This window comes from Bison bison, unplaced genomic scaffold, assembly GCF_000754665.1.
Source record: "Bison bison bison isolate TAMUID 2011002044 unplaced genomic scaffold, Bison_UMD1.0 scf7180017864373, whole genome shotgun sequence".
Lineage (NCBI taxonomy): Eukaryota > Metazoa > Chordata > Mammalia > Artiodactyla > Bovidae > Bison > Bison bison.
In genome coordinates this window covers 4,519,835-4,535,065 of record NW_011494945.1, presented here as the reverse complement: position 1 = coordinate 4,535,065, position 15,231 = coordinate 4,519,835, and the positions used below count along the sequence as shown (strand labels likewise).

At 34.2% G+C, this 15,231-nt stretch overlaps 1 protein-coding gene across 5 annotated transcripts in view; it reads right to left on the bottom strand.

Moving 5' to 3' along the window:
• Positions 1-15,231, bottom strand: part of REV3L (REV3-like, polymerase (DNA directed), zeta, catalytic subunit) — a 178,271-nt gene that overhangs the window by 59,540 nt on the left and 103,500 nt on the right. For all 5 annotated transcript variants that reach the window (XM_010856597.1, XM_010856599.1, XM_010856598.1 and 2 more), the window contains 4 exons: positions 10,941-15,111; positions 6,862-7,772; positions 4,991-5,070; positions 3,547-3,672 (listed from right to left, as the gene is read on the bottom strand). In XM_010856597.1, coding sequence (XP_010854899.1) covers positions 3,547-3,672; positions 4,991-5,070; positions 6,862-7,772; positions 10,941-15,111 — 5,288 coding nt within the window. The remainder of the gene's footprint in view (positions 1-3,546; positions 3,673-4,990; positions 5,071-6,861; positions 7,773-10,940; positions 15,112-15,231) is intronic.

Genomic DNA, 15,231 nt, shown 5'->3' with positions numbered 1-15,231 from the left:
TTACTTTCCATTCAGTTAACTATTGTTCTACCTGTACTTTAAACTCAAAAGAGTTCTACTTTTTAGTTTGAAACTCCTACTTGTTAATTCTCTGAGAGTTACTTAGACTTTCATATATAATAGACAATTTTTAAAATAGTTTTTCCTGAAAACAAAAATCATAAGAATTGTAAGATGTCAAACACAACAGCCAGTTTTTTGACCATGTACATTTTCTCTTTGACATGTAATCCAAAAAATGTAATATTTTTGCTTTTTACACTTAACTTCCTATGCCAATAAAAACACTTAACAGTAATCCTTACTTACTTCTCTAAGACAGAGTTAAGAATAAACTCTGGATAAGGAAAAAAGATATAGATTGGATTCATGATTACAGCTGGAATTATAGCCATTACTGTACCAGTGATATACAGATATCTGGCAGTGGAAAATAGGAGAGTACTGTTACAATACTGCAATTATTCAGGTCACCTTAATTTAATAAAGGATCTATATTTTGTATTTATCGTGCATGCCATCTGTTGAAATTTAAATGCAGAAATTCTCCTTAGCAATGGGAGTAGAATTTAGTAGGTATCTCTGGAGGACAACTAAATAATATCAATCAAAATTTTATAAGGACAGAACAAATTAGTGGTTACCACTGGGAAGAGAAGGCGGGAAGGTCACGATGGGATAGAGGATTAAGAGATACAAAATATTTTGTATAAAATAAATAAGCAACAAGGATATATTATACAGCACAAGGAAATACAGCGATTATTTTATAATAATTTTAAATGGAGTACCATCTATAAAAGTATTGAATCACTATATACCTGAAACATATAATATTGTAAATCAACTATTTCAATTAAAAATAAGACATGTCCTTCAATCTAGCATTCCTACTCCTGAGAATGTATCCAGTAGATATACTATGTGGCCAAAATATATGCACAAAATGCACAAAGATGTTTACTAAGATGATACTATTTTCAGTTTTTATAAATTATAAACGACTAAAAACCTAAATCTCTATCAGTTTGGAACTGGTTACTGCCAATAAATTAGGTGGCATACATAAATGCTACACAGAATGAATACTCTGTAACCTTTAACATTTTGAAAAGAATGAACCAGATCTGTATGTCCTAATATGGAAAGATCACCATAATACAGTGATAAATGGAATAAATGAGTGTAATATGCTTCCACATATATAAAAAATGTTAAGCACATGCATAGAAAATGTCTGCAAAGAGACAAAAAACACAAAACTGTTTACTGTTTTGGGGGAAGGGAATTCATATGGGAGAGAAGCTTACTTCCAATGTAAATATTTTTGTCTTGAAGTTTTTTACCATGTACATGTAATAGTGCATGCATTCATCAGTAAATTTGTTATTAAGTACTTTTTAAAATATAAAGAACATTAATTATGCATGTATAAGGCATATGGAATAAAACAAATCTCCAAAAATTGTGAAATGGAAACCGTCTCCCTAAACCTAAACAAAATAAAAAATCAGTTTAATTAGAAAAGAAGGAACATGTGGAAAAACTATGGAGAAGACTGAAGACAATTTCGGGCCAAAAGAGTTCTGGAGGTTGATTTAGTTATACACTAGGCCAAATTTCACACTCCAAATTTGCCTTTTCACTCCTCAATATAAAATGCATTATAGTTCTTAGGGGTACTTTTTTTAAGCCAACATATGGAATGAAGAGATGGAGAGAGATTTACCGAGTGTAATCAGTAAAGAAGGGGGTAAGAAAAGGGAATACAAACCTCTTTTTCTGCACTGAGTACTTTATATGTAGAAGAGAGAAAGAGAGATTAGCCCAGGGTAATGGAAAAGAGGAAAAATGCTTGGAGCACAATTTCCTAGTAAAGGGAATAGAGTACAGTAGTTTTATTTTGGTGCATTCCCTATCTGACCACCAGGTGGCTATTTGGACTGTGTCTTGAGACACAAAAAGCATGTGAGGAAGCTACGAGCAACTTGCCAGACCTTCAGAGAGATTTTAACTTCAAGAAGGCCCAAGATTCTAAAATAGGGTTACATAGAATAAAACAACAGTATAAGAAGGAAAATACGTTTTTCAGATAATAACAGAAAAAATCAAATGCAACAAGTCTTTTTGTTAAGGTCTATCACATTTGCTTTAATAAATATTTTTTACAAAGTATTTTCTTTAACTTTTGAATTTTGGGTGTGTACTTGATAAGATAAACATTCCTGAGCTTGTTACTTAATTTATCTGAACTTCAGGGGATAGTATAGAATCAGATATAAAACAGGAACTAAATGAATGCTGCTGAATGAAGAAATGTGCAAATAAACTATTAGGTAGACTATGTTCTGATCTAATTCTAAAAAAGTAAAAATCTTAGATCAAAGTTAGGGTAAAAATGAGGACAATATTTAAATTTTTCTTAGTCAACTCATCTAATCCTCAGAAGATAGAACCTATTGGAGACCAAAAACCCAACCAAAAAAATCATATTCTCAGCTATAAGGGCAAAGACATAAAACAACTGTATAAACCAGTACTGACCCAAAGAAATATGAAAGTCACATTCATAATTTAAAATTTTCCAGTACTCACATTAAAAAATAGGCTAAATTAATTTAAAATATTTTCACATAATCAATATATCAAAACTACCCATTCAACATGTAATCAATATAAAAAATTACTAATAAGGTATTTCATATTCTTTTTTCCTATTAAGTCTTTGAAATCAGTATGCATTTTACATTTATGGCACATCTCAGTGAGGCTGCAAACGTTGTAATGGAAATAAATTACTTAAAATTAAAATGAAATCTAGAATTTCTTTCCTAGATATGTAAGCCAAACTTAAAATTCTCAATAAACATATGTTAGTAGCTACCATTCTGACGGCACACAAATAAACAATGAAAATATATTCTAATTTCACCTCTGTGCCAATCAGACATGTTCTGAGTTGTGTCTTCTTTACAGAAATATTTACAGTAAACACAGATAAATTAACAGTGAATACAGATAAATTTACAGTGAACCATTCATATATATTCTCCAGTAAGAATGTACATTTTTTTCAAGATAGCTTCCCAGTCTTTGCATATGGTTTGTGCTGTGAAGATAACTGGGTTATAAAGATTACATGAACAAATGAACTGTACAAACAATAATTCACTAAGTCAACCAAACAGACAATGCAAGTAGGTAGGGATGTAATATAACATGGTAATATAACAATCCCAGAGTAATATACAGAGTTTCAAATAGCTGAGAAACGTTTTCTAAATTTTAGCTTCTTTTTAAAAATTTCAGGTATAAGGTTTGAGAAAATTGTGAAACCACAAAGCAGTCTCAATAACTGATGACTACTTTAAAAGTTTCTCTGTTTCATACAAATACATAAAATAGTAAGGATAATAAGAACAAGATAAAGATGAACAGGTATAGAATTCAGTGTAGTCCTCTCTCTGTAAAAAATTTCTGTACTTGTACCACAGAATAAAACGTAAGAGTTGAAATGTGTATGTGTCCTTACTGTTGCAGTTTTACCTCGTGTAAAGCTTTCGCCTCCTCTAAGTTTTGTATGCTGACTTTGAAACCATAAGTATTGTTTAAGGATGGTCCATCAATCTGAGAAGTTTCTTTCTTTGGGGTATTTACTGCTGCAAATTGATTCTATTAAAAAAAGAACACACAGAGCCAGAAAAAAATAATGAGCAATCATTTCCTTTCTTTTGATTACTTATTTCTGCTTAGATAACTTTATGCATTTAGTAATACATGATAAATTAGTACCATCTCCTTAAGTAAAAGAAGAAACTTAAGTATTTTATTTGCATTTTTTCAGGCTAGTAACTCAAGATACCAGAACTGGGTATGTGTAGAAATATCTGATATAATCTGTAAGTCAACCATATATTGATTCTTGAGTTTACAAACCCCCAATACAGAAAATAATAGCTTTGTAGAGAGTTGACATTTGTACCACATGGACATTTATCTTGACCTTTCTTGGAAATATGACAAGCAAGCAAGCAATATATTTGCAAGTAGTCTGGCTAAAAATGTATAAAAGATTTAAAACTGTGGGTTTGTATTTTACCCTAATACAACATGTATCTGAAAGATAAACTAAAGTATTATTTTCAAGGGGTTAGAAAGAATGGAATCTATTTTTTTTTTAAATAAAAAAATATATATTCTGATTTCCAAATCCATTAATCATTTTCCTGAAAGTGTTGATTTATGTTCATAGAGCACTCATACTTGTTTTTAATATATATGACTTTTAATTCAATACTGATTTAAAAATGATAGTTTTAAAAAGCATTTGTAATCTCAAAATAGAAATACTAAAATATATTTTATGTAGTTAATGATATTTACGAGAAGTGGCCAATACAGAAGTGATCTCTATAATATATTTCTAAGGATACATGTCTAATGCATACTTTTTTTCACATAACCATGTATTTCCAGTTAAGTATTACAACAATTTTTAGTATTTGAATAAAGACATTTATGATTTTTCAGAGTTTTGGTAATAAATAATGTTGCTTTCCTTTGATATTTAGCAAAATGAACTGAAAAATCAATAATGCTATATTTGAGAAAAAAGTAATAAACCAAGAAAAAGGATATACTTTTGGTGGGATCAAAAATCACTTACTTGAGCTCTGCTGTCATTGGATTGTTCTGATTTTGCCAGTAATCAGTTAATGTATTTGTATCCTCATAATCCACATTTTGGCTATCATATTCACTTTCTCTGTAATATTTGTATTTACATATAAGAATCTTTTAGATCCCAACAACAAAAAAAAATTTTTTTAATTAGGCAATTTCTTGTTGTCTCAAAGACATGTAAATAAATGATGCAAAAATATAATAAAATTATTAAAAAATTGAGACACAAAGTTATCAATTATCTAACTGAAATCCAAGAATAAGAATGGATCTTCCACTGATCTTTAAATATGTTTAGCATAGTTACCTTTGCTTGTGTTAAGAGTACTCTTCTAAGAGCGTCAGTATTACTTCCTTTCTTATGACTCAATTTCTGGATTTTTGGTTCTGTAGAAAGAAATTTTATATTTAACATACAAATCAAAATTGCCTGCTTCAGTGTTTTTGTTTCTTTTTAATTTTTGTTGTTCCAGCTCTTAGGTACCATTCATGAGTACTGTCCTATAAATTCTTCACAAAGATTTCACAATTTAAAAATGAAACTGATTCCAACCTGTGATTCCCACACTAAAATAACTTTTAATATTTGTACTATTAAATAAAAACATTTAGATTTTAGTTGTTGGATTTTATTCCTCAGTTATTACCCTAGGGAACCATTTAATCCATTTATTCACTGACTTATCAAGTATTTATGAAGATGAAGAAAAAAATAATCTTGTACCCTTGTGAGGTCTAGAGAGAGAATCAGACATTGATCAAATACATATAGAAAAGTAAAATTATAACTGGGATAAGTACAACAAAGCAGAAGATAATTGAGAAATTTTATCTAGTCAGGGAATTTGGAGAGCTTTTTTGAGCTAAAATACAAAGAAAGAATAGAAATTAACTAGGAAAAGAGTGGGAATTTTCCCTGATTACCAAACAAAAAAACTGGAAATTGTTAAGGGTGAATAAGAAGGCTAGGGTAGAAGCCCAGGTGAGAGATGAGGGCTTGGTAGTACCTTGGTAGACAGAGGCAGAGAGTTTTGGGTAATTTAGGAAACAAAGAAGTGTGAAAACCACAGGATGGGCAGTGAGGGAATCAGGTGATATTATAAATAAGACCACTGTTTCTGACCCGTGTAACTCAGTGACAGAACTCGTGGTACTGTCCATTCAAATTAGGAACAGTTTTCAATGTGTGGGCATGTATGCGTGTGTATAAAGCATGCTAGGTGATTGGTAGTGAATGGATACAATGAGATCATAAACTAAGTTTAAAAAATACTGACCTTGTGGTGCTTTTGAGCATTCAAATAGAAATGCCAAAGGTAGCTGGATATACCATTCTGAAGCTTTAAAGAGAATTCTAAACTAGAAATTAAAATTTGTGAATTATCAATTCTGTGGGCAGGAACTAGGTCATTGAGAGAACACAGAGTAAAGAAAGCTTAAGGCTAAGCCCTAATAAACTACAATATTTAGATAATAACTGAGAATATGAGGTAAACTTCAAAGGAAAGCAAGTGGGAAGAAACAGAGAAGTAGGGGTAGAGCCAAAGGGAGAAGCAGCTCTAAGAAGGAAGGTGTGGTCATAAGAACAAGGGCTGCTTGGAGGGCATGCGATAGAAAGACTGAAAAACATCCACTGGATTTAGCTACATGAAGATCGCAGAGAATCTTCACAAGATCCATACTGGTGAATTGATGGGGGCAGAATCCAGTTTAGAGTGGGCTGACAAATGAGTATGATGTAAAGCAATAGAGCTATCAACTCAGAGAGATCTTTTAAGAAATTTGGCTTTAAGTGAGAGGAAAAAGAGTACAGGCTAAAAGACAGAAGGTCAAGACAGGTGTTTGGTTTTCTATTTTACAGGGTGGGAAATATCTGGATATACATCAAAGCCAGTAGGAAATTAAGTTGAGAAAGAAGATAAGGTTTCTGAGAGGGCTCCTACATTTTACCCAGAAGGCAAGAAGAAAGGATGGAAACAGATGTGAGTATATTTCACAGCAGAAAGATAAAAAAGTTATCATGTGATGATATCTAAGACAGGATAAAATAACAATAACCTCTCATTAGCTGAGCTAAAATTACATTTAAAAAGCTCTGATTTTCATTACATAGTCAATGCTGCTTTCATTTCTGGTATCTGAAGAGCTCCATGGTGACTTTGTTATTTGTAAACTTACCTGTTGACAAAGGGCTAAGGCCAGTTGCCTCAGGAAGCCTTTCTAGTTTTCTCTGTATGATTGGTGTACTATGAAGGCAAAGTGATTCACATATCTCAGTTCTTGTCCTAACATTAACTGGGGATATCACTAGAGGCTCCTGGGACTCAGTGCAGGGGCTCTTCTGTACACCATCTTTTACAGGCTTTAGTAAGTTCTCAATAGTCAGAGAATGCAGGTCCCCTACTGGTGATGAGGGTCTCTCATCTCCATTTAATGTTTTGGAGTCTGGGGATGCTGCCTGTTGCCAAGGGGGAATTGCTGGAGAATCAGGAGAGCTATAACTAATGTAATAGTCATCGTCATCATCCTGATCTTTCTCAGCATCACCTGCAGAAGCAACTAGTGGCAGCGTCTGACTTTCACTTGCAGTCTGATGGCATTCTGTGGTTGGCGCTTGTAAAGCAATCTGAGAATTGTCAACATCTTCCTTGGTATGTGCTGTAGTGGGGAGTGTATGTGGAGTTGTATCCATTTTTGGAGGCGCTACAGGTCTGTCATCTGGATTAACTGAAGAGCTGAAGTCTTCAGCAGATTTTACAACTCCAGTTGGCTCCGTTTTAGACAGTTTCTTGGAACGTTCATATTCTTCTTTGGCTTGAAGCCATGCCTGAACCAGTTGTCGACTTGGGGCACATTTGCAAGGCATGATCACAATTTTTTTATCTTCAGCCATTTTACAGTTATTACTTGATCCTTTATTGACAACTGCTTGGCCATTGCGAGGGGGTGACCCAGGTCTTGGATTTTGAGTCATTGCTGAGAAGGCTGTTTTCCATAGACGAAGTCCTTCCAAAGAAAAGTCTCCCTCAAACTCAGCCAGATCATTTGGAAGTCGAGTTTCTACCATGAGAAGCCGTCCGCCGATCTCCCTATAAACAACATATTTTAGAACTGTTTTGTCTCAAAGAAAAATTACCAAAATATTTAGCTCCTTAACTTAGAGATTTTTAAAAGTTCTTTTTGGAGTTTTAAAAATGCTTATTTCTTTCTTCCATTTCCACATCCTATGCCCCAACCTCCACAAACATATATTTTATGCAGGTACATTCCATCTTTAGTCTCAATATGCTTTTTCTAACAGGTATATGACTACTAAATTAACTTCCTTTGGAAGGTATCATCAATACCAGGGAAAGAAAGTGTCCAATGAAGCCTTCTTTTTAGGAGATGGTACAGACACATCCGATTCCTTTCCTCTATTCATCTTAAATAACTTTCCACTGTCACCATATAAGAATTAAAATGCTGGAAGAATTTATCATCAGAGACTATACCCCAGATTTTATCTATAACCTCTTTATACATTCTCTACTCTCTATGCAGCAGTCTAGCAAAGCCTGTCAGTTCAAACAAGTCTTTATACCCTGCCAAATTCCCTCAAACATTACAAAAGTCACACACAATTGATGTAAACTACCGTAATTCTTTCTCCCCTTTACATGAAAAAGGTTAATACTAACGTAAGAATTTAGCAGTTGGCAAGGTGCACATAGGTTAAATGCTACTAATGTATGTGAAGAATCACTACTTAAAAGGAAACCTGGCCTCGTTTCTAATAGTTACTGTAAGTATTAAGCTAAATTTCGTTCTCTAACCTATCCATAGGTCATGTATTTATGCCTTCTGCAGCAACATAATATTACTTTTTCTTCTTCATGGTATCTCTTTCATGAGTATGAAGATCATTCTTAGTTTCTGCAATTACTTCTTGTAGGGCATGATTTCCCAAATGACCTGGTCACTTTTAGATAAAACTCAATGAACTGAATTCTTATTTTTGACTGGAGCTGCAGGAACAGCACCAGAGTTACCACATTTCCTTTCCCCCTATATATGGAAAGATTCTAGCTCTTACTAGTTAACTCCATAATCAGGATTAGCACCTTCCCTGTACCTACGTTGCAGCTTTATGAAAAATTAGGAGAATTATTGTTATCGAAGGAACTGAGTACACATATGTGACTATACCCAACTCTAATATTAATAATACAGAGATCATAATGAAGTAAAAGATAAGCAAAAATTGCTGAGGTGTGGTAAGTTCAGCTTTCTTGGATATTGTCAGCAGCATGCTAACTGCTACAACTCATGCTGTAATATATATCAAGAGCCTTAAATTTTTCAGTCATCCTATTCTGAGAGTTTTAAGTAAAGACTCCAAAATACAAGAAATGCTTTATGAAGACGGTATCACATAATTCTCTATAGTAGCCAAACAGAGAACAACGTTTCTGTCTAGTAATATGCATGTGATAGAATATTATGCAGTCATTTAAAATGATGTTTCAAGACACTCATAAATTTGGAAAATGTTTACATTATAGTGGTGAGTGAATCAGTTTCAACATAATATTGTGATTATAGTAAGAACACATCAATAAAACAAAATAAAAACTATACTGAAAAATGAAAACATTAAAATAGTAATAATGGTTGTTACTAGGTAGAGAAATGGTGTCATTTTTATTTCTTCTTTTCCTAAATTTTCTACAGTGAATACATAGTTTTTAATTAGAAAACTTTGTATAGGGTACAAATTTCAAATATAATGACTATCATATCCTTTTATTTCAACTGCAGAATAAGCGCCAAAGTTGGACAACAATTAATAGTAACACAGAGTAAATGACTAGGACATGCTAAGTTAACTAAGAATTAAGAAGATGTGCAAGGCTAAGGAAGAAAATACAGATGAAAAAATAAACCATAATCACTACTGGTAAAGTCAAAGTCCCCAAAATAATGGAAACTAATGGCTAAGGAACATACGTTCATATATTCTGACAGTGAAATAAAGAGTTCCATTCATGTTAAAAAACCAAATGTGGGTACCAGGCACAAAAGAACAGCAAAACTATGTGCCAGGCAGTGCGGGGGTGAGGCAGGGTGAGGGATTTTCTACCTTTCACTTCAAATCCTTAGAGGAGGGAACTTCTACTCTGTATTTCTGATCACTTTTTCTCACCCCTTTCTTAAATGGACTCTTGCAGAAATTACTGCTAATCTGCTGGGTAAAAAGCCTGGCATTCACTGTCTGTTTCAGTAGGGTAAGGAACACAGTGCTGCTCAAGGTCAGTGCATACATGCAGTGTGGCCTGTTGCCTTTGCTGGCACATCCTATCTCCTTCCATCATTTAGATTAAGCAGGGTCTGCCTCAGCAGTCCTGGCAATTCTGCTCTGCTTCTGACTGGATGGCTGAAATGAACTGCCTCTCTCTGCAACTGATTAGGTAAACAGGATCAAAGACACAGGGGCCAAAGCCATCCCTTAAACTTCTTGGATTAAGCCTTGCCCTCCAGTTTAGCGCTTATCAGGTATGTTCTACCTTGGTGATACAGGCAGGATAGGATACCTACTTAACTACTGATTTATAAATAGGCCAGGGCTGTGGTCTATTTATAAACCTTCACCTTTTGCTACTGGCTTTGTGTGTGCATGGATCTGTCTCTCTGTTTATCACTTTTCTGAAAAGATTCTTAAAAGAAGAGATGAGGGGAATCAAAGTCCATCTTGTACTCCTAATAAATGTACAACAACAGTAACAATATGAATGAAGATGCTGGCAATATGAAAAGAGAGTGTATGTAATAGAAACAACTTAAAATAATCTTCATTTAGAGAAATATCCTAAGAGTATTTAAAACATATGTATGCTTATTTTCAAACTTTTTTTAAAAAGTTCTTAAAATTATGAAAGCTTACCACTTAAATACCATCTTTAAAATGATAATACTATAAAAGTATTATGACATCCTTCTTGGCATCATGTCATAGACAGTCTCTAATCCTTTAATGTTGATGCATTGCAAAATAACAGATCCAAGACCAACACTGATCAATTTAAATAAATTTCTCTGGGTACAACTATCCACCCAGTTTGTGAATTCTTTTAATATGTCCATAATTACAAAATTGTTTTCATAATGATATACTTACAAATACAGTATCAGAGAGAAAGTAGTACTCAGTTACCAAATTTTGTTACATACATTGTAATTATTCAGAGTGACCCAAGGGGAAAAAGAATTCTGATTACCTGGGCTTTTCTGGTACATCAGAAGGATTACTGCAAAATGGTTCTTGGTAAATGGTTTCTGAAAGGTCATGATCCAACAAAGTTGCCATAATTTCTTCCCTACTTGGTGGGGACATAAGTGGTTTCAGAATGTGAGCAGTTCGAGGAGTGAAACTGCCGTTTTTAGATTGCGAGGGAGAGCTGGTAGACCTTGGCGAACTATCCGGAGTTGGTGTCAACACATCAGTGTTTCTTGAAACATACAATTCTAAATCTTCAGAGGCTGCATCTACAAGTTCACCATCAGGGGAGGATAGTATTGTAGTAAAAGAAGTATTGACTGCATCAAGAGACTGCCCCATTTCTTTTCTGGTATGACTTTGAATCCAGTCTGAACTGCCCGGCTGTGAGAGGCTAAGAAACACTTCTTTGCTTATTGAACTCCTATTTAATCTGGATTTTTCATTTAGACAGTTCTCTGACTGCTGAATACAGAAAGTCTCCATAATTGAATTAGACCGAGATGTTAGAGGATGAAAGGTATTTTTCCACTGATTGTTGCGATGATTCTCATTGCTATCTATGGGTGATTTCTCAAATAGTTCAGGACTTAGAGTACCAGATCGAATCCATGCGGTTGAGTCTGAGGCATGATGTTTGTCTTCATCACATTTCTGGTTATCATGACTTAAAAACTCAGTTTTTTCTACAGTTTGTCCTGGGAAAAGATCCTGAACTGCATCACTTAGGAACTTCTGAGGCAAATTCTGATCAGCTGGGACAAACTGACTTCCAGAATAAAAACTACAAAATCCAGTTTGACCTATTGTATTAATATCAAAATTGTAATTATGTTCAGGGGACAAGCTATCTTCAAGTGAATAACAACTTTCAAAACCTGGATCTGAAAAGAAGATGGGACTATCATCTGATAGGGAATTATCCAATTGGCCAGAGTTTTGTAAATTTAGAGAGTCTACTTTAAGAAGTTTGGGAATTTTTTCTTTAGGTTTTGTACTTCTGGGAGTTCGAGGTTTTCTTGGAGATGTTACTGATCGTGTTCGTTTAACTGATTTGTTATGCTCAAGGGAAACAGAGATATTTTTGTTTGGCTGCTGTTTATTAGATAATGGGTCTTGTATACTATTTCCATTTTGTGCTTTCTGTTGTCTTTTTTGCAACAATTCTTTTAGAACTGCCAGTCCAGACTGTCCTTCACCAAATGCTGAAGGTGTTGACATATTTCGATTCCTACATTGAGAAAGTGCTTTGGTTTGTGAAACTGCTTCTGACAATGGCTTTTGCTTTACCCTTTCAGGTTTAAAGTTTGACATGTCTAAAATAAAACCCCTTTGTTTTTGCTCCCAAGCTATTTGTTTGATTGGGCTTCTCAAAGAAGTTACAAAGCAATTATTAGGCATCTGACTTTCTTCTGAAGCTGCATTTCCTGGAGAACAAGTTTCACTGTGCTTTGAACGTTCTGCCATGCACACAATCTGCTGCTGACTATCTTTGCAATGCAAAAAATTAGGGGCATACGTCTGGTCTGGCTTTGATTCTAGGGAATTACGATATTCATTTAACTTTCCAAGAGATGACAAATAGCTTTTTTGTATATTTGCATTCTCTTCTATCTTTGGAGACATTATACCAGAAGACATCTGTGTACTCTGCGCTACCTGAGACAAATGGTTTGAAAGGTCAAATATATTTTTTTGAATCAAGCTTGATTCTTTTAGAGTAAACATAGTATTTTGACAATGAGATCGCTGAACATTAATTTTTGAGATTCCAGGTCCTAAAGAACTACAAACAACAGAAGAATTCACATCATCTCGTGAACTGGGGAAGGCCTGCAAATCTACAGGTTTCTTGCTTTCTAGGAAAGAAGAAAAGCAGCCAGATAAATTCTGTTGTGCATGAATTCCAGTGGGGATAGGAGCAGAAAGAGGATGATCTATAGCAGAGCCCATTAATGACACATCTTTCTGTTTAAAAAGTAGTTGAGAGCCTCCAGAATTATCTGCGGTCTCAGGCCCATTCTGATGTTTCAGCACAAATTTCACTTCAGTACCAGCTTGAGATTTTAGTTTTTCTTCCTTTAGTGTTGTATGCTTTCTTGGTGTACTTTTCTCATTTGTTTTTTGTTTCTGTTTTGGTCTTGGTTTCTTTTTTCCATCATCTACTAGTTTATTTGTCTGATTTCGTTTGTTCCTTTTCTTAGAAACTGTAGAGGGATTAACAAGCTTTGTTCTTGATTTCTTAACCTGCATTCTTGCTCGACTATTTTTTCCTACACGGGAATTAACAGTCTTACTATTATATACATTAGGACCCTTAAAAAGCATTGCTTTTTTATCGGCACCAGCCATAATTTCTTCAGCTCTTGGATCTGTGGGAGACCAGCAGCGAGGTGGAGAAGAGTTTATGGGACTTGTGCTTCTCTCAGAAAGAAAACCTAGTTTAGACATAACATCACTATAATTTGAGTCACAGTCTTCGGTTTCAGCATTATAAGATGGTGAAGGAGGAGAAAGAATAGCATGTGACCGTTTTTTCCTGAAAGACAAAGTTCTTCTAATATTTTCACTATTTGTCCTTTGTTGTCTACCAGTTTTTTTCTTAGCAGACTTATGTTTTGATTTTCTTCTGTGACTTTTCTTTGGTGTTAATGGATAAATGGGATATTTGGTTGCAGGGGAGTCAGGAACTTTTGGCCAAAAATCTTTCAAAGGTGCAAGTTTTTTATACAGTTCCATTTTTTCCTCTGTTAATATTACTTGTTTTTCTTTAGAGTCTATTTTTCCTAGTTTCACAAGCATATTTTTCCTCCCTCTAAACCTATTAATAATAATGTACTTTATGATGACAGGGGGCAACTTTTTAGACATTTTTCTGCGTTTTCGAGATTTGAGAGTTCCATCTAAACTTTCACCAATTTCCATGGGATGAGGTAGGCTAATTTTTGAGCTGTGTGTTACAAAACTTGACTCATTATCTTCATTCTCGTAATTTACCTTGCGTTTGGCTCTAAGGGTATATTTATTTCCATACAATCCAAAGGACTGCTCAGTTTCTAAGGTTCCTTCTCCAAAGTGACAGTCTACAAAACTGTCTGTAGATGTTTTATTTTCAAAAGTTCCACGGGTGACCTTAATTAAATCGCTAGCCAATACATTATCTTTCTCAGAATTATTACTATTACAAGGATTATTTTGTATATAATTATCTTTTGAGGATCCAGTCTCAGCAGTTTTGGTAGAAGTCTCTTGATGACCCGAAAGCTTCTTTTTATTCATTTTTAACCGGGACTGTTTATTGCCAGGTTGTAGTTTATATGTGACAGGAGAGAGCTTTTGGGGCCTACTGAGACAATTAGAGAGAACAACACTGGGAAAAAACATATAATGTGCTGCTTGCTGGCTGAGGCTTGGTTTTTCTGTTTTATGTTCTTGAAATTCTTCATATCTAATTTTAAGTTTATTTAGTCCACTTTCATCAGCGATGCTATCAAGAGAATGCATCATAGTTCTATTTTCCCCTGAGCAAGACAGCAATTCACAATTTTCATTTAATGATGAAGGGAATAAACTATTCAGAGCTGTGCTGTTTCCTTTTTCATTTCCTTCAGAGGATAATTTACTCTTTGAATGATTTAAGTCAGAAAAGTTCAAAGAATTTTTGCCCAATGTACTTTCATTAGTGTGACGGCTCATATGTATAAAAGGGGCATCCTTATCAATTTTCCTAATGTTTGTATACTTTCTACTTGGTATTTGTCTTGTAACAGGTGGAATATTGTCTTCATAATCAAAAGTACTACTTTCACAGGAAGATACTGGGAGGACATCTTTCTTACCACTCTCTTTATGAGAGTTTTCTGGATGGACAGAACTGCTTAAAGATCCAGGATATTTCATAGAGTAAGTGCTTTCATTTGTAAAAGAAGTGACTGAATGATCTAGACTTTTCTCTAGTTTGCTTGGCTGTGAAAGGTCTTCAATTAAATCTTCCTTGTTCAAAACATGGGAAGAAAGGGCACTTGTGTGTTTACACTGAAAGGTAATCTTAGCAGAAGATGGGGGCTCTAATGTAGCAGCATCTTTGTGAAAGATGGAAGGTTTTACTGATAGCTTGCTTGTTGCAATCACAGAAGAGTGGGTTCTAGAATTTTCATTGTTCAGTGGATTGTCTGAAATGAGGAAAAAAAGAATTTGCTTAACTTCAACTCTTCTAATTTTTAAAATATTTTCCTATATCATGATGCTATCACCATGAAAGAAGTTATATGAAATTACAGTTGTATGTTTAA